General features: G+C 36.7%; 1 protein-coding gene across 2 annotated transcripts in view; it reads left to right on the top strand.

Moving 5' to 3' along the window:
- Nucleotides 1–25,538, top strand: part of ZFPM2 (zinc finger protein, FOG family member 2) — a 452,842-nt gene that overhangs the window by 285,997 nt on the left and 141,307 nt on the right. For both annotated transcript variants that reach the window (XM_004580673.2, XM_036498458.2), the window contains one exon: nt 7,081–7,192. In XM_004580673.2, the coding sequence (XP_004580730.2) occupies nt 7,081–7,192 (112 nt within the window). The remainder of the gene's footprint in view (nt 1–7,080; nt 7,193–25,538) is intronic.

Here is a 25,538-nt window from a genome sequence, read left to right as displayed (position 1 = left end):
GTTACAATGTAGAGCCTCAAAAAGTGTACAGATTTTCTTTTTTGTCTTTATTAAACTTGTTGTAACTGAAATCTGAGGCTTCTGTTACATACCTCAAACCAATTTCTTACTATGAGATTGCCAATATAAATATGATTTTTAAACTATGAAAACCCATAGGTTAACTTCAAAATGGAAAAAAATATGAAGAAAAAATTTTGTAGCAAGTGAGAATAAACTACATTTTTCTGGGGTTTATGCAACTGCAAGGCCACAGCTGCTGTTTTACTTACGGAGCTACCTGGACACCATAGTCACCAAGGATTCCCACCTGCTTACATTCTTCTATGACCATTTTGGTAAAGGCAAACTGAGTTGCACATCAGCAATTACATGTTCTGCTGGGAGTAACATACCATTTCTTGTTCAGCTTCATCGCTCAAGGAAAGTTATATCGCCATACCTAACTTGAAAGTATACGGAATTGTTGAACATTGTGGCACATAGGTTAAACTGTCAATCAGAAATCCTGCATCTGCATCCCATATTGGAATGAACGACCCCCCTTCTTCAAATGCAGATTCCTTGCTAATAATATTCCAAAGAGGGCAGCAGATGATGGATCAATACTTGGATCTCTGCCACACACATGGGAGACCCGATTGGGGTTCCTGTTTCCTGGCTTTGGCCTATTCCATTCCTGGCTGTCACAGACTTTCAGAGGGTGAACTTAGCAGATGGACAATCTATATGCAGTTCTGCCTTTTACACAAATACATCTTTTAAAAACAAAATCGATACCAGGAAAGTAGATGGTTGGAAATGGTTCACCACAAGGTTAAATAAATGTTTTGTAAACATCACAGTGTATCTCTTGCCAACTGCCTTAGTCTCCTAAGTTGAATGATAGCAAAGGCAGGTGCAGTCCTTTTCATGCTGACTCTTCTGTTTGCTCTTTTGCCTTTTCTTCTACTTCTAAGAATGCCTGTGATTAAATTGAATTCATCTGGATCATCTGAGATACTCTGATCTTTTTACTGATTCTGAACTTTGCTCACATTTTAAAACCCCTTTAAACAACTTAAGTGAACAAGTTCACACAGGTTCAAGGGGATTAGAGCAAGCCCATCTTGGGAATCCCTTTACTTGCCCATCAAACCTTGTATATCTGTTCACTTTTCCCAACAGACTGTGCTAATTATATGCTTGTGACACTACATCAACATGTTGGCCTCACTTCCCTCAAGTGTAAAATAAACCAAGGAAACTTTAAAGTTGCTTCTAGCTCTTAACATTCTAGAAGTACATGAGTTCTTATGCTAGTAAGAGATTTGGAAAAAGAAACCTAGTGATCGATGTGGATATTATTTTCTATTCATGGATTTTTCTGGAAAGCAGTTTTCATGTAATCCTGGTCAACTCATTCTTTCCTTGGCAATATTCTTTGAAGCCAAGTCAATCTTTATGAAAGTTATCTTCTTCCAAAAGAAATTGACTTATGTTTTTGAAACTATAATAACTGGTTCCTTGAGATTTTTTATCTAATTGTAGTATGCTTTACAGTTTTGGTGCATCTTTCTACAAGTCTGTGATACATTTTTATCTCTGTCTTATTGATTTGGAGTAAAATAAACCAGATCCCCTTCAATGCAGCTTCTACATACGTGAGATTCTACCCATACTCAGATACAATACATTTTTGGCCAAGGTTTTAAAGATAAGAGTATGTAACATACCATTAAATAATGATATTAGTCACCTACTTTAATGTGAGTCGCAAAAACAAATTTTTGACTTTGATGGATTTATTTATTTGAAAGAGTTACAGAGAAAGAGAATGGAGAAAGGAGGGCTAGAGCCCCCATCCACTGGCTCGTTCCAACTGGCCTCAACAGCCACAGCAGGATTAGACTGAAGGAAACCAGAACTCTATCTGGGTCTTCTGCATAGGTGAGAGGTTCCCATGTCCTGGGCCATCTTCTTCTTCTTCTTTTTTTTTTAAAAATTTCTATATTTTTATTGCAAAGTCAGATACACAGAGGAGGAGAGACAGAGAGGAAGATCTTCCGTTCATTGATTCACTCTCCAAGCAACCACAATAGCTGGAGCTGTGCCGATCCAAAGCCAGGAGCCAGAAATTCATCTGGGTCTCCCACACGGGTGCAGGAACCCGAGACTTTGGGCTGCCCTCAACTGCCTTCCCAAGCTGCAATCAGGGAGCTGGGTGGGAAGTGGGGTCTCTAGGATTAGAACAGGCACCCCTATGGAATCCCAGCACATGTGAGGTTGAGGACTTTGTGCACTAGGTTATTGCACCAGGCCTTGGGCCATCTTCTACTGCCTTCCCTGGAACTTTAGCAGGGAGGTGAATGGAAAGAGGAACAGCTGATACTTCCATCGGTGCTCTGATACAGAATGCCAGTATTGCAGTCTGCACTTCAGCCCACAACACTGTTTGCTAAATCAACCTGTCTAAGGTCTGAATTCGCTCATGTACAAAGTGGGGAAATGTTATTAATTAACACTTCCTTGAATTTTAGAAATAAAACAGTATCCTTCAGGAGAATTATCCAGTAGCCAGTGTTTTACAATTCTCAAAAGAGTGAAACAAAGCATTAGTATTATTTTATTTTATTCAAAGATCTGTTCACTTTTTAAAAAAGTAGGTTTACAGATTGGAGAAACACAGAAAAAGATCTGCTATTGACTAGTTCATTTCCCAGAATGTCTGTAACGATCAGAGCTGAACCAATCCGAATTCAGGAGCCAGGAGTTTCTTCTGGGTCTCCCACAAGGTTGTATGGTCCCAAGGCTTTGGACCTTCCTCTGCTGCTTTCACAGGGCACAAGCAGGAAGATGGATGAGAAGTGGAACATCCAGGAAACAAACTGGTTCCCTTACAGCATACTGTGCTTGCAAGTGGAAGACTGGCTAGTTGATCCTGTGTGCCCACCCCTAGTATTTCAGTAGTAATAGGAGTGGTATTGAATAATGTGTCCTGGTTTGCTCAGGGGTGTCTGTTCATAGCACTGATACTATAGTCTTCTGGAAGCTCCTGCCTTTCCAAGCAAACCATAATGATTTCTCATGCTGGAGGTAGTAGTATTTAGAACAAAGGTTAGTACTGATTTTCTGTCTTCCAGTTGTTTGAGTTAATGAAATTTTTAAAATTGTTCATTTTCAGTTTTCTTTTAAAAATAGATATATGAGGACCACGTATGTAATAATTGTGTCTAGTAAATGCCTGTAAAATAGCATGCATAGTAGTGCCTTTATTTTTTTTTTGCTTGCTTAAAAAATCTTGGGAGCTGGCATTATGGCACTGTGGGTAAAGCTGCTACCTGTGATGCTGGCATTCCATGTGATGTAGGTTCAATTCCCAACTGCTTCACTTCAGATTCAGCTACATATTAATTACATGGGAAAAGCAATGGAGGATGACCCAAGCCTTTGGGCCTCTACCACCCACATAAGAGACTTGGAAAAAGATCCTAGCTCCTTGTTTTGCCCTGGCTGATCCCCTGATATGGGGTCATTTAGGGAGTGAGCCAACAGATAGATTTATCTCTCTGGAGCTGGCTTTCATATATGTGTGTGTGCGTATACACACACACACACACACACTTATATATATATATATATATATATATATATATATATATATATATGAAAGGCAATGGAGACATATACACACACTTATATACATATGTGTATATATATATATATATATATATATATATATATATGTCTTCATTGCTTTTCTTTCCTCTGCTTGTAGAATTAAGCAGAAAGGTTGTGTCTTAATATGTAAATCTCTTCAAAGAACTGTTCCTAATCTGTCCATTGAGACACATATTGCTATTATTTATTATAATAATATTAATGGTGATTTATGATCACTATTACTGTACTAGCTCATGTCACACACCAAAGAAGTTGTACAGATTTTTCCAAGAACTTAACCCAGACTCAGAACAGTATTTGCTGTAACCTCTGTTTTCCTATACCAGTACTCAGCTGAACCATTGCCTACTTGATTCCCAGCAACTGCAGACTTTCCTGTTTTTCCTTTAAAAATGCTGCATAGATGCTATTACCTCTCTTATGATACCCTGTCAGACCCAATAAGACAGCAGATTCCCAGCTGACCTTCATCAGTCCCCCAAAATTTACACATGGCTTAGTACCTATTATATGGTATGTTAACATTCTACCAGTATTAAATGATATGTACATTTTTGCATGCGTCGCCAAAAAGATGTTAGTCTGATTCTCCACAGCAAGCATAGGTCTGACTTATTTGTGAAATAAACTGAGTGTTACTATATTTACACATTATTTGATTTGGTCAGTGCTAAAGATTTCATAGAGAATTAAAGTGTTCAATGTTGATTTTGTTGTATTTCTGTTAAAAAAATAAAATCTCACTCGAATTTCAGGAGACTTTAAGATCTATGGATTAAAAATTTTACATAATTGAAAATAATTGTTTGCCATGAGGTAATATCATCCAGTAGAAGTCAAGCCAAACACCAGTTTTGAAATCTATTATATAAAATCAGACACACTGTATTTTAGAAATAAGATAACTGAATACTCCAAACCTTGATTTACCAAAGTGTTGACCCTTGCCATAACTCACTCTACCTGTGTTTAGAGATGTGTAGAACTTGATCCATACATTTACCTATTACTGTGGTAACTAAAGGAATAAAAATATATGCCAGTAAGACATCATACTTTGTTGGATATCAGTCACTATCATGTCAGATTGAATGCATGTTTTGCTCAGTAATTCTATTTAGAAAGTGAAGATAATTATGATGAAGCATGTAATAGGGAAATTTGGGAACAGATATACACATGAAGAGCTATAAAGAGTTTATGAAAAATAAAATTAAAATATTAGTTCATAGGCTGAATGCACTGATAAAAATTCCTTGACACTAATAAGTAAATCTGACGTCATCACAGAATACTAGGTTACTGTGTTAAGGTCAATCATGTTGTATATACCAGCAATGAACAAGAAGAATCTGAAAGTTAAAAAAATATTGCTCATATTAAAAGTAAATGTAAAATAATGAAATGTTTAGACATAAATTTAAGAAAATATTGGGCCTGGCGTGATAGCGTTGCAGTTAAAGTCCTTGCCTTGAACGTGCTGTGATCCAATATAGGTGCCGGTTCTAAACCCTGAGGCTCCACTTCCCATCCAGCTCCCTGCTTGTGCCCTGGGAAAGCAGTCGAGGACGGCCCAAAGCTTTGGGTCCCCATAGCCCTGTGGGAAACCTAGAAGAAGCTCCTGGCTCCTGGCTTCAGATTGGCTCAGCTCCAGCCATTGCAGCCGCTTGGGGAATGAACCATCGGACAGAATATCTTCTGTGTCTCTCCTCCTTTCTGTATATCTGCCTTTCAAATAAAAATAAATAAATCTTTAAAAAAAAGTTCATTTAGTTCTTTCATTATATTCATTTTCATGAACTTTTCTAAAGACCCTACAGAAACATGGATTTAAAAATTGCACCAAAAACTGTTATCTTTAATTATATTTTCTACAAACTTTTTGCAATATCCTCTGTGTGTGTGTGTGTGTGTGTGCATGAGTATCACATAAATTAACTTATTTCATACATGGATTTCAGGTAATTGTTTTTTCTAAGTTGTGCTAGTCAATTATTAAGATAAATAAACCATTAAAAATTATGACTCTAAAAGTGAGTCAAAGTGGAAGTATAAATACTGAGATGTTACAATCTGTTATTTTTAATAAAATGCTTTTTAAAACAAACTATGTTTTAAAATTATCCAGCATTGTTGATTTTTTTCCCATTAAAATGCTTTTTATGGTATTTTTTAGCTTATTATTATAACACGTAAAGGAGGGGCTGGCATCCATCATATAAATAGTTTTTAAAAAGCCTTTGTAGTTAGCCATGGCTTGCCGTGTCTTATGCTACCTTTGTGTTCATGAGGCAGGTGAGATGGGTCCTGCAGTTTCCTGAAAGATTTGAAATCATCAGGTTACATGGACTTCCTCAAGTGAATACTTGTTAATGCCAATTTGGTAAATTTATGATAGCATGTAGCATGTGGCAAATCCCAGAATGGGCCAAGATCTCTTTGGCAGAATCATATCTATGTGAAAATTCAGTTCAAAAAATTGCCTTGAGACCCTTGTATTGTGCTCAGTGCTGTGGTTTTGTGATATTTGATATACAGAACATGGGCTGGTGAATGATAAAAGTCTGAATGCACATTCACTGTGACTCATCAGAAAATACAGTCCTGCTGAGACTTACTTTATTTCTTCCCTAGCTTATTTCAGCCAAATACATTTATCAAGAGAACTTTAAAGATAAATAATTTGGTTGTCAAACAGCCACAAATGATGAACCTTTTTAACCTTCTATTTAAAATGCACACTGAAGATATTTTGTTAGAAAGATAGCACTTGTCTCCCTGCTTCTCTGCTTCTCAGAGCACGGGATGTCATGCTCTATTTGTTCTGCATTTGAGTTTATTCACGGACAATGTATGTTGAATCATTAGCATTATTATTTCAGTTACATTCAAACTCATATCCGTACTCAGTGAAGGGGGCTGGGTGGGTTTCCTTATTCATTCAGAATAAGTTTCTACTCTGATATAAATGTTTCTCAGGATAGAGCTTTGAAATGGATCCTGATTCTTTAAATTCTTTCCTGTCTGTTTCAGGAAATAGTGAGATTCTGTTGATAGCCAAGTACAATGTGTCTAAAGTTCACTTCTAAACACTCTGCTCTTTGCCATGAAAGTCATCTGCATTCTCTTTATAATTCAAAGCCGCAAGAGATCTTTCTAATCTTAGAGATCTGATCCAGTATCATTTAGGGGGGGAAAAAAATCCTTGATAATAATTCTACCATTCAGATTAGTGAAAGCAGCAAAGTCTTAAGCTTGTGCCTTCTTCAGGAGATATCAGCAGACAGGCGAATAAGGACTTGAATTAGAGTTTGGGAGATTTACTTGTTTATAAAAATAAATTGATTAGTACTATTTTTGTTCAAGTTTTAATCAACGAAAGCAAATAGCATCTGTTTGTTATCACTCTTTTTACAGAAGACAAAGACTCAGGTCCCAATGGTGCTGACTGCTGGTCCCAAGTGGCTGCTGGATGTGACTTGGCAAGGAGTAGAAGACAACAAAAACAATTGCATTGTGTACAGCAAAGGTAAATGTAAGATCATTTCCCTGTCTCTTTCCAAGTGTTGAAATCTGAGATTACAAAACAGTGCCAGAAGAGCCGGGATGGGAGTACAGAGTATAATTTGATACCGTCCTCATTTTGTTCTTGCAAGTCTGTCTAACTTACAGTTTCAGGAAAACCCTGTGAATTTTTTTTTCAGTACCACATAAAACAAAAGGAACCATATCATTAAATACTTAGTGCCTTTCATATTCTCTTAGAATAGTACTTGTGTGGCTTGACTGGTACTCTCCCTTTGCTGTTGGTTTTAGCGATAGCTAGATTTGATCAAATCACTGATTTCGGCTCAGAGGCATTATCTATCAAAAAATACATTCCTTTTGAAATTTAGCATTTCGTGTCAAGCTGTCTGCTCCAGGAGGCACTATTTTTCAGTTTCCTGAAATCACACGTGATGAGAGGATAGCTGAAAATGAAACCTTTGCAAAGATGGAGTTCTTCCCTGTGGTGATTTCTGAAGGGCAGAAGGCAAGTGGAAAGGAGGAAGCCGATGGCTTGCAGAGCCTTGCCTTTGATTTGCTCAGTGTGACATCCACCTAGACTTCTGTGTGTGGGGACACTCTGGCTATCCAGAAGCCACAACTCAGGGATGTGACTTGATGGGATCAACGCTCAACACAGAACCGTTCTCCCGCATGGTGCAGTTGGCAATCCTTTCTCCCATGGCTTAATTTATGGGTCCTTAGCACTGTACTCTTACATTGAAATCCCTATTCGTACTCCTCTGTAAATATTGCAGAACCTTGGACTGCTCATGTTTAATTTCTTTCAGCTTGCTTTTTTAACCAGAAAGACCTATTGAGATCAAAGATTTATTTGTACATTGAACCCAGAAACCATAAAAGCAGACAAGGGAACAGGCAAATAAGCACCCGTATCAATATATTACCATATAAAACACTAATCATAACATCAAAGACTCTTAAAAACTTGCTAGAAACAATTACAACTTGTTCCTATAATCATTACAAATTGTACACTTATAAGAGGATTGCTTCTAAACTACCATAAGCCTTTGAAATTTGAAACACCGGAAAGAAGGAATTTGCAAGCTAAAAAAAAAATCTGCACACCAGGATCTGATTATATTCCCTTTCCTCCTGTAATTGCTGGTCCCCAAACCACTAATTTTCTAACCTGAAGTACCTTTGTTGTACTGATGGGAGCTTTCAGTTTAAAAGAAACTTTTCCTAGAGTATGTCAGTATAATCTATCACAATGTAAGGAAAGTGTAGAGGGAATCCATTTACCCATGTCCACATTCAGCATGTAAAAGCTACCCTCATTTATAGGACCTGTTGTTAAGGACATGTTCATTTTGTGCAGTGTTGTAGCTTCCTCAGAGCAGTATCATATGGAGGAACCCTGGCTATAGCTATTGCCGTGGTATGATCCAAAAATTGTGTTGTACCTGTAGATAAGAAATTCTTTTTGGAAAGATTATTACATAAAATCCCTAATCATTGTTCAGTGGAATACCTTGACTTTGGTCATGTTTAATATGACTGGTTGAACCTTAAGTTTTTGGCAGTATATAATTTTGGTTGACTTAGAAAAGTGTATTAATTATCTCATGAAACTCACTGAATCATAGTATGTACTTGACGTATACATTAATGTAATTAATTGATCAAGTAAATAATTAATGATTGCCTGATACTGTAATAGACATATAATATACTCATGAACTCTATAAATTGGTGCTGTCATATTTTAACATACAAAAATGATTCGACTTTATTCAACCTGAATAATGTTTCAATTTGCAGTTCACATGTCAAGACTTCAGTAACCACTGTATATGTATTACTACATTTACTCCTTATCTAATAATATCCTATATGTGGTAATCAACAAATTGTTCTATTTTACCAAAGGTAAATAGGCTTATGTAAAGCCAGTCATTTGCCATCATCACACACATTATAAGTTGTTAACTAGTGTTCAGATGTATATCTGAGTATCTGATCTCACTTGCACATTGAGCATTATGGCTGCTCAATGAGATAATCATAATTTCTCTCATTTTGCACCTGAGACTTGTGTCACTACTATGGTTATCTGTTATAAAGATCTGACAGTGAGATGGTCTAAATACAGGCCTTCTTTCTTTTTTTTAAGATTTATTTTATTTATTTGGGAAGCTGAGTTACAGAGCTAGAGGGGTGGAGAGAGAAAAAAAGAGATAGATCTCCCATTTGCTGGTTACTCCACAGGGGCCATGATGGCCAGGGCTATACCATACCAAAGGCAGGAGCCAGCAGCTTCTTCTGGGTCTTCCATGTGGATACAGCGGCCCAAGCAGTTGGGATGTTCTTCACTGATTTACCATGCATGTTAGCAAGAAGCTGGGTCAGAAGTGAAGTAGCAGGGATTCAAACCAGCAACTATACGGGATGCCAGTATAGCCAACTGCTGCTTTACTCACTACACCACAATACCATTCACCTAGTGTTGGTCTTGACAACTCCAGATCCTTTATTCTTTGTACTCTGTGATTCTGCTTTTTCTTTGATGCTGTTAAATTACAAGTAAATTATCTCAAAATACTATGCCAAGGGATTACAAAGAAAATACAATAGTGGAACTTCCAAGAATGTGTTACATAGACCCCAAAGTTTGAAGGAAGAGCTTCATCATTGAATATTATATATCATATATATGTCGAATGTTTATAATGTATGTTAATATTAATGATTTTGAAAATATCCTAGCAGTCAGTGTTGTAGTACAACAAATTAAGCTTCTGCCTCTGAGACTGATATCCCATATGTATGTCAAGTCCAAGCTACTCCACTTCTTATTCAACTGCCTGCCAATGTGCCTGGGAAAGCTATGGAAAATGGCTAAAGTACTTGGGTACCTGAAACTCATGTGGAAGAACATAAGAAATTCTAGACTCCTGGCTTCAGCTTGGCCCATTGTCAGTTGTTCTAACCATTTAGGGAGTGAACCAGTGAGTGGGAGATTGTCTCTGTCCCTCCTCCTTTCTCTGTAACTCTTTCAAATACATTTTTTTTAAAAATTACAAAATAAGGTACTGGGAAGCACTGTCACTGCTGCCAGGCCTCTGAAGTCTTCTGTCTCCCCAGGTACCATGCATGACAAACTTCCTCAAAGCAGAAGAGACTTGCAGGTAGAAATGATGGATAATTTACAAATTTTTAAAAGGTTTTACATTTTTTCTTCTATTTTATTTTTAATTTTATGATACAATTCCATAGGCTCTGGGATTTCCCTTATAGATAGTTTAGATGTAAGAGGTAGTAACTTTAACATATAATGTGTTTTAATGCTGCATATATGTTGGGAATCCTACTGAAATTGGATTTTCAAAAAATATGCGTATGTATGTGCGCTTCTAAGGTAGAGGGATTCCTCTGCTTATGGAACTGAGTCCAGGGCATTTTGGGACTTCAAGAACTGTTCAACCTAATTGCGGAAAAATCCCCAGACTGTTGACCTCTATTTGTCTTATAGATTTTTTTTTCTTGTGAGAACATGGTTTTCAGCAGGATCTGTTCTACTAGAGGCAAGCTTGTGACTTTTCCATCAATCCTGATACTTGATGGAAAGGACAACTTTTCTGGAATTTGATTGGGTCATATTACATACCAAAGTCAAAACTAGTTGATCTCCCAGACGGTAAGGGCAAAATGTGGCATTCTTGGTGATTAAGAGTATAATTAGCCTCAGTGTCTGAGATGGAGGAGAAATTTTAGTTGCTGTGATAAAACTATGAATGCCTGACACAAAAGATGATTGCTTGATGGGCTTTGCGTTTGTTTGCAACTCATTATGCATGATATCTAAGTTACTCTCACTGAGAGTGAAGGATAAATTCCCGAGCCACAATTGCTTTTCCTTATTTATTTTGTAGGTAAAAACCTAAGCTACTTATAAATTCTGTGTTAAAAGTATGAATATTGGACCCAGCTATCTGTACCTATTTGCAAATATAGTATAAATTGTTTATGTGTTGCATTTGTTAAAGATGTTCTATAAGATTTTTGACAGGATTTTTAAAAATAGATTTTCTTATGGCGTGAAGGTCACTTAATGTGTAACTATTATGGTTTTAGATATATATTACTCCTTAAAGTATTCTTAGATGGGGGTTCATAGCAAAATTAAATAGAACTATAAAGCTTTCATTTCCAGTGTCCATCAAATAATTATTATAAAATTATATTCCATCACTTAGTGCTGTTTGACAGGCTACCATCATCTTGTTTTATCAAAGCAAAAAGAAAAGATACAGTAGTTGGCATTAACATTCTAATCTGATGTACTTTTTTTCCTGCCTCAACTACCCCCTTGTCATTCCAGAAAGTAATTAGGTCATCCAGATATTGAAGGACCAGACTTGTTGGGTCATCTGTTTTTTGCCATTATTCTCAACAGACTCCAGATAATTCTAATTTACTTATCTTGAGTGGAAAAATACTAAAAAGCCCCGTGCTGAAGTTAAAAGGAGCTATGCTGGAGGGTGGATGAGCCAAGGCCTGCCACCAACTCCTAAACTCCTCCCAGTTATTGAGCCTCAGCTGTTTGCTTCTTTTCCTTGCTGTATACCCATAAGGTCTTTACTTGATTAGTATTTGCTAAGTATGATGACATATTTATAGATCACAAAATAATGAAGTTAGTGTTTTTAGTTTTGAGTTTCCAACATTAAACCTCTAGCATCTTCTATGTGAGTTTATTCCCTCAGTTCATTTCACACCATGGATAACTAACACTTCTTAGTTTGTCAACCTAGTGAGATTCTCTAGACCTTCTGAGTCACAGAATAAACTTTCTCAACTAGAAAGGTGGGAAAGTACCAGTTCTCTCTCACTTCCAATCCATCATGGAAGATTTCCTAGCATGTGAAAGAATAGTATCATAGTGAAACATTTTATTTCATGTGTAACCTTGCACAAATTATTTGCACCCTCTCAGTCCTCATTTAGTCAGCTATAAAAGTAAATGGCAATAATCATCTTGTAAGTGTTTTTATATAAAATGAAACCTTGACTGTTTTTTAAGGAGTTATTTATTTGATAAACAGAAACACATAGAGAAACAGAGATACAAAAATAATTTTTCCATCCACTGGTTCACACTCCAAATAGCACAAGAGCCAGGGATAGACCCCGGATGAAGCCATCAGGCAGGAACTCTGTGCTGGACCCCTGATGAATGTCAGGAGCCCAGGTGTCTGGATTGTCCTCTTATGCCTATCCAGTCACATTAACAAGACGCTTGACTGGACATGGAGCAGCCGAGGCTTTGATATGGATGCCAGTGTTACAAGCTGTGCCTCCTCCTATGCACCACAACAGTGAGCCCTAGGATTGTTATAAAGGAGCACACAATATGACGCAGTGTATGCTACTATGCTACTGCTGATTGTCTTCTACCCAGCCCAGTCTGTCCCTATGTTCGTATTTTGATTCAGTTGTAAAGAGAACAAGGCTTTCAGTTGTCAGCATGCACTGGGTAAAAGAAAAAGATCATCTGATATCAGATTTATAGTGAGGAATTCTGTGGGTCTCACTGTGACATTTCGAACCCTCTTCTAAAAGCAGGCATATCACAGATTTAGAAGCCTAGGTCTGAGGACATCGTTGAATTTGGTTTTTTTGTTTGTTTCTTTTTTTTTCTTCTTAGGTGTATGGCTTTTAAAAACCTTTTCATTTGTCTTATTTGTTATTTGAGAAGAAGACAGCAGAGTGCCCATCTGCTGGCTTAGCCCCTAAATGCTCACAAGGCTGGTGCAAGCAACCAGAAGCTGAAGCCAAGCAACCAGAGCCCAATCCTAGTCTCCCGTATATATGATAGATGCACAATTACTTGATCCGTCACCTGCTGCCTCTCAGGGTCACATTGCCAGGAAGCCAGAATCAGAACCCAGTCCTGTGATACGGAGTGCAAACATCCTCACAGACATTTCAGCCCCTTGGCCAAAAAGCTTATCCCACTATATTTTTTTAAGATTTGTTTAGTTTTTATTTGAAAGGCACCGTAAGGGAGGCATAGAGAGAAGGGGACAAAGAGCAAATTGGGGAGAGAGGAAAGGAAGGAGAACTTTCATTTTCTGGTTATCCTCAGAAGGCTATGGCATGGGAGCCAGAAACTGCATTCTCATGTCCTGCCTGGTTGAACCATTTTCCACCACCATCCCAGATGTTCTAGTTAGAAACTGGACCCAAAGCAGAGAAGCCACTAGATACAGAAAAAACTTTCATTCATATGTGATGCAACATTTCCTATACTGCTATAAACCCAAATACCTCAACAATGTGGCTCCTATCAATTATTCTTAACGAAAATATTGTATATTATGTTAATATAGAGGCAATGTTAATACTGGTACCCATAACAGCACTCGATTACACTTCAGTAACTTTTGTAGTCACTAAATACTTTTTCATTATTGTCATCATTACTCATGAAGTGGAGAGCACTGGTTTCATTTTAAAGATGGATAAACTGAGGCTTACATAGGTTGAATTTGAACTTACAGCTCATGAGTTGGAATTCAGTTCTAAGCATATTGAAATTAATTTTCATTTGTGACAATAGCAGCCTTTTTATTAGGTCAAGGTTAGAGTGTTGTTCTTTGCATACTTACAGGTTTGTCAGATATTTTTTTTTTCATTTTTTTTTGTTTTGGTTTGACTTTGAGGCAAAAGTACCCAAATCTAAGATATCAGTGAGAGTAATACTTTAATACTAATTTTTCTCTGTTGTTTCTAAGAGCATAACAATCCAAAATCATGTACAAAACTATGTACCAATCACCAAAAATTTTTCTGTGGCCACCTTCAAGGTTCTGATTTTGCTTGTTGGCCAAAATGTCACCATGCAACTAATTAATTTAACTTTTTTTGATTGCCTTCTGTACGTGAGACCAGACAGTAGGCACTGTTAAAAATCATGACAGAAATTCAAATCTGATCTAGCTTGGGTGCATAACTTTCCACACATGGACAAAATTGATCAAGTTTTCAAAGCAAATATCTTATTGTAATAATTGTAGCAAAAGTCTGATCCATTTTTTGCCTAAAATAGGATCATAGCATGTTAGTGGAATTTTGCAATGACAGGCTTTTTTAACATCATAGCCAATATTTATAATAGCACATAAGCTAATATTTAAGTTTATGTAGAATCTAATATTACATAAATAACATATTTAAAACAGAAAAATTATACTCATTTTATATATGTGCTTAATTACTCAATAATTGATAGAAATTGAGTAGTTGCCTGGCTTTACAGTATTCTTACAAGAGGGTGAGTGCCTGAACCAAATATTTAGCAGTGGGAATTATAAAATCATAAGGCGATTAAGTTAGCTAGTCGCAGAATTCCAATATTGCTTTTTAAATGACTTCAGGATATAGGAGGTACTAAGGTTATTATCTGTTATCAGGAATACAGTGGAATTGTACAACTGGATAATAACCAAACAAACTGACACAATGTAAAATTACATTATCAGTGTGTTAAAACAAAATTGCGCCCTAAAGGAGTCCACATGCCAGCTCAGAGCTGCAGTGTAATTATGCTTAACTCTGATAATTAAAATACAGCGGAGATCAACAGAATCATTTTCATTAGGAAAATTATTAATGATGGTGGTATAACAGTAATTGATTGCAGAGCACCACAGGATAACACGATGCTGAAAACCCAACATGTTTCATGAACATCTGAGATTTTTTTTTCTAGTTATATTCTATTAGAGATACAGTTTGAGGAGTGTGCAATTTATTATGCCTGTTCTAGAAATCAGCGATTGTAAAAATGGTTGCTTTCGAAAACCACAGTTTTGATTCAAATTGTCATTTCTGAGAGGCTCTTAAGGTTAAGGCAAGTGACCCTACTAGTAACTATGTTATTTATAGTAGAGCTCTCTGTTGCAAATTGCAGAATGACCCCAACTTCAGCAAATAATGGGGACTTCTATCATTTCCATTGCATTTACTGTTTTCACAATTATGCTGGTGATTTACTGATGTTATGTTTCAATCTGAAGCTGATCCTATGAATAGTTTATGCCCTTGTTTATTATAACTGCATGTCATATGTTGTGAAAAATTAATTTATTTTCAGACAAACATCATTGTGAGTTTTCTTAGTGGAATATTGGTAAATAGCCCTGCACAATAATACCAGTAATTACTTCAGTGGATTAGATGTGCTATAGTATGTGGGGGAGAAAATATCCTAAACCACTTTGGATCGCTGCGTGAATGAAGCTTCTGTCTCTGAGGGGCAAAAACCCAGTTACAATGTTGGCAAATGATAAGAACTAAGAATGTATCAGTTTTATGAGTATAAAAATAAGAAATGAAGAGCAGGGTCTTTGGAGAGGTGATTCACAATCATTCAGGGATGTTAACTTGTCATTCAAAGAGATGTTAATCTTGAAAGCTACCCCCAAAAGTACCTTTGTCAGTTAAAATGAGGGACAACTTTTTAAAGCAGATTTTTTTAGAGTAAGATACTGTAAGATACTTACTGTCCAACATAGAAAAAAGTGTATGTTATCATTTTATGTCTGAAATAAAGCAGGTTATGTGGTTTTCTGCATCTAGAATAATTATAATTATACTCTAAAAGTATATGTACAACTGTAAAATTTTAAATCTTTCTGTAATTCTTTCTGGAGCATTTTAAAAAGAGAAAGTATTTGACAGATGAAGTTACCAAGCAAAAGGGAGAGAGAGATCCAAGAGAGATCCCCCATCTACTGGTTCACTTACCAAGTAATTTAGTCACAACAGCTGGGATTTATCCAGGCTGACGCTAAGAACCTAGGACTTCACTCAGGTGTCCTACAAGGATAGGAGGATCCCAATTACTTGCGCCATTTTCCGTGCAGGCCCATTACCTGAAAGGTGAATCACACTGGAGCTGTTTGCAGCTCTGGTTCTCATGGGTAGTTTGTATTGCTGGCAGTGGTTTTACCCTCCATGTCATGACACTAACCCCTGGATAGGTTTTTTTTTTATTATTATTATTATTTTCTTATAGTTTCTTTTATGTCGACTATTTTCTTTATCTAACATGAAAACTACCCTTTGTTTTAATTATTCTTAGTCTTATTGATGTGGTCTGGTTTGAAAAGTCAGCTGTTACACTAATTTAATTTTATTTTTGGAGAAGGGCTAACTTACACTGATCTTTTATTGTTCTGTTATCAGTATTACAAAAATTCTGTCATAATTTAGATTATCATATATCAAAAGAAAAGACTAAAAACCAAAAACATAAGTAAATAAATAAATCATGCCTTACCTATTAACTGTGCTTTACAGAAGTTAAATTATTTCCCAGTGTAGAATTATTTTTCTTTGGTGTCACTATGTGCTTTTTTTTTTTCTCTTAAGATCGTTTTCAATGTACAAGTATTTAAGCAAATGCTACAAATATGATGTGTCCTCCTATCATGAGAAATACAAGGTAACATCTAGGATTATTGAAAAAGCTTGGTTGATGGACATTGCAGATTTAGCCTCACATTGTCAAACATGGGTTCATAAAGGGTGTGTAATTTTGATTGGATATTGACAGTTGAATATCAATTTGAGATATTGGGTTAAGACACTTAAGGAACTTGACATTGTACATCTGAAAACCTTACAGGCTGTGATGTATATGGTGTATCCCTCAGAATATCAACATACTTAAGAAAACTTACAAATCAGATTCTCTAGGGACAACCCTCCAGGACTCACCCACCTTACTCTACTTGCTTCAAAACTCTGAATTCTTTCCAACACCATGTGGACTTCATTTCTGCACCCCACCATCAGCGCTGTCCTGACGATGGACCTCTCCTGTTCTTACTTGAAGGCTTCCTGGCTTGAATTTGATCTCCCATCATTCTATTCTAATCATTTTCTTTTACCTCCTTATTTCTTTCCTTTTCTCTCAATCTCTCTCTCTCCTCTTCCACCCTTCCCCCGCTCCCCACTGACCTTTCCTCACCTGGTCATGCCCCGTGTTATACACAACAGCAGAAGTTAGATGAGCTAGAAGTCCTGTCATTAACATCTGATCTAAGGTATTATGTAATCATTTGCTCAAAATAAAACAAATGAACCACTATCACTAACATCAACAATGAAAGAAGCTGACTTTATTTTGCATTTTACTGTAAGATGAACATGAACATTCAATGTATTTTCTAGTCTTCCAGAGAAGTATTTCAGATTTGTGTCCCTCTTGTTAGACTTCTGCACTCCTTATCTGATAATAACCTTGTTTCTTGTTTCACAGAGAAAATGGAAAAGTGGTAGTATATTGAACCCTCCAATGACTTTGCATCATAACACAGGATTTTGTACACTTCTTAGAGGACAAAGCCTGCTTTTGTAAATAAAGTACTGTTGGTACACAGACACAACAGTTGGTTTATACATTATCTATGGCTGCTACCATACTAAAACAAAGTCTCACTATTCCAGTTCCCTGAATACAAAAACTCCTTCACTTCACAGAGCAGGGATAGACTGCTGCTTTACTCAGTAGCAGCGTTTTCTGAATGTCCTCCAAGTTTCGACTTCCCCACTCACCTTTCCTTTCAATTACCATGTTTCTTTACTTCTGGGATTCTGCAGAATAAGTCTGCCTGCTTTTTGTTGGTAGTGGATACTAGAATTTCTGTTTTTTATTCTGTTTTGTCATTTGTCACTTCATCAGTTTTCTAGCTTCCAAGATTTTCTTGACTTCTACTGCCCTCCCTGCCCCATCCTTGTCCTTATCTTACTTTTTTTCTTATTCACTGTCAGTTTAATGAAGGAGAGTAGAAATACATGCATGCAATCAAATCACCATAGTCAGTTGGAATCCCTCCCTACTTCTTGCTGCTTTTCTTATTCAGATTTCTGCATGTTTCATGCCTTCATTCTTTTGATGTTTTCTAATTCTAGCATCTTTTCATCTGTTCAGATTTTGTCTTCAAAGTTCCCTTAAAGTAGTTCTTTTTTTATAGTCTTCTTTTGCTAATTTCTTATTCCACAGTGCTTGACTTAATCATCCCTTACCATGCCACTGACAAGTTTCTCTATCTTTAGCCTTTCATTAAGTATTACCATCCTTCTTTATCTTCTCATTTATATATTCCCTATATTACTTCATTTATATTTTTAAATATCCTGTCACTGTGATTTTATTTCTTATTCATCTCCACAGATTCACTCTATTGCAATTGTACTCAGTTATTTAAATTCCTCAGGTATCTTTGTATTTATCTTTATACACCATGTCATCATCTTTACCATTGTTCAGAGGTACCTTCAAGACATAACACATATAAAAGCCTCTGAAAAGCCTTCTGTGTCCAAACTTAGTTGTGAACGTCTCAAAGGCAATCATTTCATTTCTCACTAATGTAACTTCACAACCATCACATTATATGCATCCACTCAATTTTGAATCATTATTAAAGTTAGTTTCATGATGTATCATTCAGCAATGTAAACCCTGGTCTGACTTGATTTACAAAAAGTAATAGTTTGGAAAACGCTGGTGTGACTTGATTTACAAAACGTAATAGTATGGAGAACCCTGGTGTGACTTGATTTACAAAAAGTAATAGTATGGAAAATAGTGCTTACACCGTCATTCTCCCCACATTAGAAATGGGCTGTTATATGTTAGGGCATATGGAACAAAAGGATTTCTTTTGAATGTCTCATATATAAAATTCTACTATCTCAGTCAGAATGAGAGCGTATAAAGGGATTTAAGACAATTAAAATCTAAATGAATTTAAAATGTCGCCCCCCCCCCATACTTACAAGGTGGGTAAAGGTGCCTCGTTTGGTGTCAGTATCCCATATGCACACCAGTTCAAATCAGAAATCACAAATGCAGTTCCTTGCTAATGTAGCTAGGAACCAGTGAACAAAATAGCTCAAGTTCTTGGGTTCCTGCTCCCATGTGGAAGACCCAGAAGACCCCCAGGTTGCTGGCTGTTGAATGACCCAGCTTAGGCCATTGCTGCCGTTTGGAAAGTGAACCAACAGAGGGAAGAGCTCAATCTTGTCTCTCTCTCTTTCTTTCTCTATTTCTCTGTAGCTCTGCCTTTCAAATAACTAGATAATTTTTTTTTTGAGAAAAATAGATGCCATTAAATTATAGGGCTTTCTTTGACATCTTTGCTTAAAAACCATGGCAAAACATTTCCCCGCTGTTACTGCACAGTTCTTTCTATGTCTTCTTTACACCAGCAGTAATCATGCCTATTGCCCCTGATTCTTTATGGAAGAAAAGCTGTCTAGACTCTAACCTTTGTTCTATGACCTGAAATTGGGGACATTTCATTTTACCTTTGGTGTAGAAGTCAACTGAATTTTTGAAGGCTGTTTTTAAACTTAAAAGGTCATTTTAGATGCCATGACATACAGCAGTACTTTGCAAAAGACATATTCTCATTAGTCCATCTGAGCATTGTGAGAACTACCAGACAACAGTGGAGTCAGACAAGATAGAATAGTACTGTGTTGCAGGCTAGACATCCCATTCAAGGGAAAGGATCAGAAATACATGCATTTAAGTATGAATAGGTAACTTCTTTTTTTCATGTAGTTCTAGCTATCTACCATTAAAATTCAATGAATATAAATTACATACTGCTAGTTTTTTCCCAATTTAGCATTTATTATTATCTCGTCAATATTGTCAATAAAGACTTTAAAAAACCACACTCAGACACATTATCCTTAGTTTATGCACTGTTTAAAGAACGCATAGCTATAGAGGCTGATCAGTGAGTAATTTAAGGTTTCATAATGAATTTGAAAAAAATGAGTAATGCATTATATTTATTTCTCTGCCCAAAAGATATGTAAATATCACTTTGGAGTCTCAGTTTCAAAAGTGATTTTTATGCAAATGGAATGAAATTGTAATTTCTGCTGTGTTGCTGTATTTTGAGTAGGTTTCTCAAAACATTTTTTTCCATCAAATTTTCTCATGTATCAAATCAAAATGACTTGATCTTTTTGTCATTGTTGTTGAAGATTTATTTATTTAATGGAAAGGCAGAGTTAAAGAGAGAAGAAGACACACAAGGAGACAGGTCTTCCATTCATTGGTTCACTTCTCAAATGGCCACAAATGCTGAAGCTGGACTGGTCAGAAGCCAGGAATCAGGAGCTTCACCCAGGTCTTCATGGCGGTACATCATGCTCTGCTTTCGCAGGCTCATTAGGAGGGACCTAGCTCTAAAGTGCCCATTTTGGATGCTAGCATTAAGGGTGACACCTTCACCTGCTGTGCTGCAGTACTGTCTCAGAATGCCTTGATCTTTTTTAAAGTATTTTTTTTAAGATTTGTTTATTTTTATTGGAAAGTCAGATATACAAAGAGGAGGAGAGACAGCAAGGAAGGTCTTGTATCTGCTGATTTACTCCCCAAGTAGCCACAATGCCCAGAGATGAGCTGATCCAAAGCCAGGAATGTGCAGATACAGAGTCCCAAGGCTTTGGGCCATCCCCAACTGCTCTCCCAGGCCATAAGCAGGAAGCTGGATGAGAAGCTGGGCCTACTGGGGCTAGAACCTGTGCCCATATGGGATCCCAGTGTGTGCAAGGAGAGGTCTTTAGCCGCTAGGCTACCACACCAGGCCTGATAACGCCTTGATCTTAACCCTGTAGAAGCAAATAGAGTGGTTACTGAGGCATATTTGGACCGCTTGTGGTCATTGTCAGGATGAAGACTGAACTTGTAAATGGGAGCTCTTCTGCTTTTCTCATCACTGACTTACAAAATATAGGAAAAAACAAAATAAAATGTAAACTTTAATTTTACCCATGATTTTTCATTATTTTTAAAGTTAACTGTCTCAAGAGAAATAGCAAAAATCACCTTTGCTCATATTCAACAGTGAAGTGAGTTATAGTAAAGCAAACCATTACATGAAATTTGATATCCGTAGATTCTTCAGATTGTTGAGATCTAATAGTTGAGGCCCTACCGTGTGCCACATAGGAACCTGTTAATTTTTTTATGATGTGCTCAAGCTATGTTTTATATTTATTGATACTAGAGTATAGTTGTCCACATCTGAATTACTCATTTTTGAAAGAAAGTTGAATAATGTTTTGTGCTTATAATATGATCTGCTGGTCTGCACTGTGACATCATCTTGTTAAAAATGCAAATCCTCACACCCAATCCAGACCCACTGAATCGCAATCTTCATTCTAACAAGGCGTCAGGTGATTTGAATGAACTTTAAAGTTTGGGAAGCTACAGCCCATTGACACTGACCTGACTTTAGCAGAAGAGTACACTGTAGGGTGGAAACAGTTAACCTTGCTGAATACTGGCATAATAAAAGGGGAGACTTGTGGACTTATTTACATGTTGAAGGCAAATAACAAACACAGAACATGAGACTATCATAAAAGAAAAAGAAAATGTTGAAAAATTCTCCATATTCTGTCTTCAAATATACAACAGCTGAAGTGCTGTCTTTTAGTGATGCACTATTCTGTCCCCACAAATGGAATTATAGAAAGGGGAAAATGCCACCCTACTCTATTTAATGTGACCGTTTATTGTTTTTTTTTTTTTAACCTCATCTCTGCAACACCTCTTCATTTATGTTAGGCATTAAATTGTAATGGTGTTTCTTTTCTTGGTAGAAGTGTTCCTTGCTTGTGTGCCTTTTAATCAAGTCATTATGATTTTGCAAAACAAGATGCTAAGTAAGTACTTAGGGGAAACACAGACCCCTTGACCACTGGAGCTCTCAGGAGGCCAGTCTCTGTCATCCTTCCTGCAAAGCGAAACAGTGGTGGGGGGAGAGATAGGAGGAAAAAAAAACATGAAATTGCTGAGCCACACATTTCAAGTTGTCGACAACCCCATCCACGAGAAAACAGAAGAAAATATATATGCTCTCTGTCCTGTCAAAAGGCTTTCGTCTTATCTTGAGAGACTGTCAGGGCAGGAACATCAGTGAATGGACAGGAGTCTATTAAATTAATAAGCTGCTGGATGGCGTCTGGAGAGTTATGATGCTCCATAAATCCAGTTTGATCATGGTGGACAAGGTTTAAATCTGCAGACTTCTAATACACATCCAGTTCTTGGATTGGATTTGAAGTTTTGTGCTGGAGACACAGAGATAGACCTGGAGCATGTGAATTAAGATTTATCATTTTTCCCTCCATCCCTTTTTTTCTACTTACACTACTTACAAAAATGAAAGCACCTTAGGGATCCTAGCAAATGTTACAGCTGAAAATGAAAGAACTGTTGTCAAGGTGAAACTGTGACCTAGAAACCTAAAATCAAACCTTGGTCATTGTATCCAAGCAGCCCCATCAGGACTGAGTGCAAAAGGTCTGTGTGAAAGGAAAGATGCCTGAACTTATCTATAACCTATTTTACAGTGATGCCTGTCAAATTCAACTTGTCTGTATTTATGACAGAAGTGAAACTAATGGTGTCAGAAATGCCCTGTAGTAATAAAAAAATCTGAAAATATTTTCCTCTCCCCATTAAATTAAGTCCTCGGATACAGCCTTTACTATGACATAAGGTTCATTTGAGTTTTTGGTTTCCAACCATTTGAAGCCAAAAAATATATTTTATTACTCAAGTAAATTCACGAATAAACTGTTAAATTTAAGTTGAGAATAACTTTATTATGTGGTACTAATAAAACTCCTGGAATAAAAAATGGGATGTGTTGAAAACCATAAAATTTTCCTTGTTGAGTTGGTTTATGATACTGGCAATAATGTTCAAACCATAAAGAAATTATTAATTGCATGTTTATTTCATCAGCTTACAGTTATCATTATACAGTCTGACATTATCTCCTTACCTTGAGTTTTTGTTCCAGAAAAATCTAGGATGACAAACAATGCTCTGTTACAAGCAATGCTAATATAATTTAAAAGTCACGATCAGAGTGACATTATAAGTGGAATCATCCAAGTCATTATAACAGTATGTTAAGTCATTACAGTGTTGGGGAGAATATATGTTAGTACTGCACTCATTTTAAACAAGCCACTAGCTTGTACACGGGTCCGTGAAATCTCGAAAACTCTCCTGTGAAAGTGACGTGACTGTCCTCACGTTTATGACAAGGTCGTTGAGGTTATTGGGGCTTAAATGACTTGCTCAGGCCTCAACCTATCAAATGGCACAGTTCAAATTGAACCCACCTCTACATTTTATTCATTATTTCTTACATTCATTTCTTCCTATATTCACCCAATAACTATTTATTGAGGTGCTCTATGTGTCAGACAATTTTATAGGCACTGAAGTGAACAAAAGACACACTAAACCATAAACCCATGAAATACCAATTTTTGGGTAAGGGAATAAACAATAAACTGATCAAAAGTCCTGTGTTCAGGCGCGCGCACACACACACACACACACACAACACCCCACCCTGGTATGAAATCAACTAAGAAAACAAAAACAGAGGTGTGTGTAGATGAAACCATCCTGGGCCCTAATAATATCTGCTCAGATTTGCCTGGTGACATGCAACTTACTCACTTTTTCAGTGAAGAATTATTTGCCCCTTTCCCTCTATAAATTACCAGTATATTTCTGAATGTCAAAGTCCTGTTCTGTAACATTGATACACTGCCTATTACCAGTCAGAAATTAAATGGATATGTTGATAATTAGGTCATGCAGTCAGTTGTAAATAAATATCTTTCATTCTTTCTTACCATCACAGTAATATGTCCCTAACCCAGGAAATGCTTGCGGAAACAGATGAGCTCTATCTTCTGCTCCACAGGTCAGAACATTCTGGCTTTGTGGGATAGATAGAATGGGTAAATTTATAATGCCATGTCTCTTAATGGAACTCCCTGCTTCTGATTTTTTTTTTAATTTCAGTCCTAGAAGCTGTATCAGTAAAAGAATATCACCTGCAGGAAGGGAGACCATTATTGTGTTTACTTCTGTTATGAGGTTAATAGAATTTGAGAAAGAATATTAGAAAGTTTTTAAGTTTTTTTTTAAATAATGTGATTTCCCTGAGAGTATTTACTTGTATAATAGTTACAGAATATGTGGTACTTGGTTTTGCAACCTATTTCTAGAATCAGAGAAAATTTGGGGTCAATACCTGTCCAATAAGAAACATTCAACAACATCTGCTAAGTCAGTAAATTGACTTCTCCTTTCATATCAGTAGTATGTTAAGTCCAACAAATGATACTTTAAGATGTTCTCTTGACAGAGAAAAGGAATAGCACTTACAGAACCAAAGGCAAATGTAGAGAACATCCCAGTAAAATAACAGCAGAAAACTGAATCAGAGAACAGCACATTGCTAAAAAAAAAAAAAATATTGCTGAAATGACAGGACCAGATTGCTGTATATCTATATTAACCCTGAATGTAAAGGCTTAAAATTATCAATCAAATATCATAGATGAGCGGACTGAATCAAAAACAAAACCCATCTATCAATATTAGGTTTTAAAGACACATTTGTGTTGAATTTATTGTATAGCTAGTCAGTATTTCCGTTATGTGATTATAGTACAGTTTTTTTTAAGATGTATTTATTTTTATTGAAAGTCTGATTTACAGAGAGAAGGAGAGATAGAGAGAAAGGTCCTCTATCTTCTGGTTCACTTCCCAAGTGGCTTCAGTGGCTGGAGCTGAACTGATCCAAAGCCAGGATTCAGGAGTTTCTTCTGGGTCTCCCACATGGGTTCAGGGTCCCGAGGCTTTCAGCAAACCTCAATTGCTTTCCCAGACCACAAGGAGGAAGCTGATTGGGAAGTGGGGCAGGTGGAACATGAACTGTCGCCCGTATGGAATCCTGGCATGTGCAAGGCAAGGACTTTAGCTGCTACGCTATCATGCTGGACCATACAGTGGGTAAGCTATTCTTCTTTTGATAAGTAGTTAGATTATTCCTTCATAGCTACAGCAGAAGGGCAACTGTTTTTATTGAGAGGTTGGAAGTCTTTAGTGAGTTATGATAATAAAATAAAGAAACATTTTGAGAAATGTGTAATTGAACTGAAAAGTTCATTCAGAAAAGGAGAGACACAAGTCAAAATCTTTTGCTTTTTATTTCAGTGACCCTTGAATCTGTTTCCAGTCTCTAGAAATCCAAAGAAATTGTTCAGTAGATTTTTCCTGACCTCCAATGATTTAGATATCTTTTCAACTGTCTAACCAAAGTGATCCAATGAAGAATGAAACTCAGAGATTTTCCAGTGGTCTTGGTGTGGGAATATATGTGGGCTTCTTCACTTTTTGAGTCTTTATTTCCCTTTGTATTAGTAATTGCCTTCCACAG

This window comes from Ochotona princeps, chromosome 9 (genome assembly GCF_030435755.1).
Source record: "Ochotona princeps isolate mOchPri1 chromosome 9, mOchPri1.hap1, whole genome shotgun sequence".
Classification (NCBI taxonomy): Eukaryota; Metazoa; Chordata; class Mammalia; order Lagomorpha; family Ochotonidae; genus Ochotona; species Ochotona princeps.
The sequence above is the reverse complement of the archived record's forward strand: the minus strand, read 5'-3'. Positions and strand labels throughout refer to the sequence as shown.